Source organism: Equus caballus, chromosome 23 (genome assembly GCF_041296265.1).
Source record: "Equus caballus isolate H_3958 breed thoroughbred chromosome 23, TB-T2T, whole genome shotgun sequence".
Taxonomy (NCBI): Eukaryota; Metazoa; Chordata; class Mammalia; order Perissodactyla; family Equidae; genus Equus; species Equus caballus.
In genome coordinates this window covers 68615672-68619096 of record NC_091706.1, presented here as the reverse complement: position 1 = coordinate 68619096, position 3425 = coordinate 68615672, and the positions used below count along the sequence as shown (strand labels likewise).

General features: G+C 57.4%; 1 protein-coding gene across 4 annotated transcripts in view; it reads left to right on the top strand.

The window, feature by feature from the left end:
• Positions 1-152: 152 nt before the first annotated feature.
• Positions 153-3425, top strand: part of CENPP (centromere protein P) — a 215819-nt gene continuing 212546 nt past the window's right edge. Inside the window, exon 1 of one of the 4 annotated variants that reach the window (XM_070248185.1) lies at positions 153-291. Coding sequence is in view for 2 of the 4 variants with exons in the window: in XM_005605114.4 (XP_005605171.2) it covers positions 1105-1262 (158 nt within the window). In the remaining 2 variants the exon portion in view is untranslated. Of the gene's footprint in view, positions 296-416; positions 709-885; positions 1263-3425 lie in introns of those variants that run through there. The other 3 variants (XM_023627640.2, XM_070248186.1, XM_005605114.4) reach the window with 3 other exon arrangements.

Genomic DNA, 3425 nt, shown 5'->3' with positions numbered 1-3425 from the left:
CGGTGACGGCTGCGGGGGGACAGCTGCGGCCACGTGCGCAGGGACGGCGTTGGGCGCGGGCCGCCGTGCAAGCGCGGGGTGTGTGCGCAGACCGCCGTGCTCCGCGCCCCCCCGCCGCGCCGCACGATGGTCCGCTCCAGGAGCGCGCGAGGCTTGAAGTGCCGGGCGGCGCCCGTTAGCGCGGCGCCATGGACGCCCGGCGGGTTGAGCTCAGCGCCTTGCAGGCCGAGATCGCGGCCCTGAGGCGGGCGTGCGAGGAGACGCCGGCGCCCGCGGAGAACGCTACCCGAGGCCAGTACGTGCCCCCGGGCCGGGGAGGGGGCGCTCCGCACGGACCTTCGCGTGAGGCCGGGGCCTGGGCGGGTTGCTCCGCACGGACCTTCCCGTGAGGCCGGGGGCGGGGTCGCCCCGCACGGACCTTCCCGTGAGGCCGGGGGCGCCCCGCACGGACCTTCCCGTGAGGCGGGTCGGGGCGGGGGCGCCCCGCACGGACCCTCCCGTGAGGCGGGGCCCGGGTCCCTCTGTCGGCGTCGCGGGGCGGTCACGGGAGGTCCCTCACGGTCGCGCCCTGCTGACGCCGTCCGGGCGAGTCGGCTCCCGTCCCGCTGGGCTCGCGGCGTCCGTCTGTGGGGCCGCCGGCCGGCGGCAGGTGACGGTGACTGTTCGTTTACGGCAGCGACAGGAAGTCTCCTCTGAGAGAGAGTTTAGGTAAAGACGGAGGTTGATAGAAACACGCTCAGCAGACCTGGGAGAGCTGGCAGGCGGGAGGGGCCGCCGCGCGAGGGCCGCTCGGTGCCCCGTCCCCGAGGAGGGCGGGCCGCGCCGCTGCTCGGTGCCGGCGCCCCGTGGGGTTCCGGACGGGGCTCGGAGTTCGGGCGCGCTCCCGAGGCCGCAGCGCGAGCGGGCTGCGCCGGCGCGGGCGCGGCGTCGGGCCTCAGCCCGCGCGCCCGGCCGAACGAGGGGTCCGGTCCCCCACCTGCCCGCTGCTCGGGAGCGGAGACGCCTCCCTGTCCCCGGCCGGGCTCGGCTACCAGGCGCGGGACACGGAGGTTCCCGGCTTCCCGGACCGGGCGGAGAGGGCGTGCCCGAGCGCTGGGGGCCGGGATGCAGGCGCCGGGCCGCCCCGCGCGTCGGAAGCGCTGGGTCGCGTGCGCCGCTCCTGCCCGACCCGGCCGAGCCAGAATCCCGCTGTTAGCTAGACCCCCAGATGGTTTTGTGCACCTCAGAAGGTTTGAGAAGCTGCGGATGGCGCTGTGGGGAAGGTAGGTCCTGTTCCGGCCACGAGGCGGCGTCGTCAGCCCGGACTGCGCGTGGACGGTGTGTGCCCTCGGCCTCGCCCTCGGGTGGTCGGAGAAGGCAGACGTCAGACGTTGGTCCGAGGTGTCGGATTCAGCGTGGTTTCTTCCCACCGTGATGGAGAAGGAAGAGTGGGACCGCGTGCCAGGGTTTCACTTGCGCCGCATCACTGCGGGGAGACGTTCTGCGCGCTGTGCGGCCCGGCGAGCCTCGTCGTGCGGACGTGGCGGAGGGCACTTAAGCAGACCCGGGTGGGCTAGCGCCTGCACACCCCCGCTGTGCGGTCTGCCCCTACGGGGCCGCTGTGTCATACGGGACGCGACTGGAACGGAGAATTTACCGTCTTAACCGTTTCAAGTGTACAGGTCATCGCTATTATGTACATTCATGTTGTGCAACTATCGCCACCATCCATCTCCGTAACTCCTTTCATCTTGTAAAACTGCGACTCTGTGCCGGTGAAACCATGACTTCCCCTTCCCTACCCCCCTTAGCCACCGGCAACCAGCATTCTACTTTCTGCCTCGATGAATTGACTTCTCTAGGTACCTCATATAAATGGAACCCTGCATATTTGTCTTTTTGTGCCTAGCTTGTTTCACTTAGCATAGTATCTTCAGGTTCATCCATGTTGTAGCATATTGCAGTTTCCTTCCTTTTTCAGGCTGAGTAATACTCCGTTGTGTGTATTTACAGTGGGCCCTCCGCATCCGTGGGTTCTGCATCCGGGGATTCAGCCAGCCATGGATTGAAAGGCCTGCAAGGGTTGCATCTGTACTGAACATGTACAGACTTTTTTTTTCTTGTCATTGTTCTCTCAACAATGCAGTGTAACAGCTATTTACATAGCATTTACATTGTTAGGTATTATAAGTAATCTAGAGATGATTTAAAGTATTCGGCAGGGTGTGTGTGGGTTTTATGCAAATGCCACGCCGTTTTCTACGTCGGGACTTGAGCGTCCATAGATTGTGGTGTTCCCCGGGGGTGGGGGTTGTGGAAGCAACTCCCCTTGGATACTGAGGGATGACTGTACCGCATTTTGCTTATCTGTTCATCTTTTGGTGGATGCTTCAGTTTCTTTCACGTTTTAGCTATTGTGAATAATGCTGCTGTGAACATGAGTGTACAAATATCTCTTTGAGACTCTGCTTTCCATTCTTCTGGATATATATCAAGAAGTGGAATTGCTGGGTCATATGCTAATTCTATTTTTAATTTTGGGGGGAACCCCATACTGTTTTCCACAATGGTCACACCATTTTACATTCCCACCCACAGTCCACAAGGGTTCCAGATTTTCCACATCCCCACCAGTGCTTGTTTTTTGCCTTTTTGATAGTAGCCATCCTAATGAGTGTAAGGCGGTATCTCATTGCAATTTTGTTTTGCATTTTCCTGGTGATTAGTGACGTTGAGCATTTTGTCATGTGCTTATTGGCCATTTGTATATCTTCTTTGGAGAAGTGTCTGCACAAGTTTTTTGCCCATTTTTGAATCATATTGGTTGTTTATGGTTTAGTTTTAGGAGTTCTCTATATGTTTTGGATATTAATCCCTTATCAGATTGTCAACCTAAAAAGTAAATTGGCTGGTTGTTTTATCTGCGGAATGAGTTTATTCAGGAACAACCAAAAGAATTGCAGTTCAAGATATACAAGCTGTGGTGCACAAGTCCAGAGAAGCCGAGGAAGGGGCTTGCTTTTATGGAGGAAAAGGGAGTTGACATGGGCTGTAATCAACAAAGAATCCACTGGAGGAAACTGGGAGTCCAAAGTGTGGAGGCTTCTCCTCGGTTGGGTTGCTGCAGTCTCTCATTGACTGAGTTGTTGCTGGGCCATCAGAGAAATCTTCTTTCTGCTGGGTAGTAAAGTAGAAGACACCTTCCTGTTGTAGATGCAAATGCACCTCTTTCTGGTGGAGTAATTGACGAGGTGTGATAGGGTCTGAGCACCCTCCCTCCAGGCCTTTCCCACTTCAATTTAGTTGAAATTTCTTTTACTAATTTCACAAGATAAATGATTAGCAAGTATTTTCTCCCAATCTACACGCTACCTTTTTACTCTGTTGATAGTGTCTCTTGGTGTAAAATTTTAAAATTTTTTAAATTTTAATTAAAGTTCAGTTCA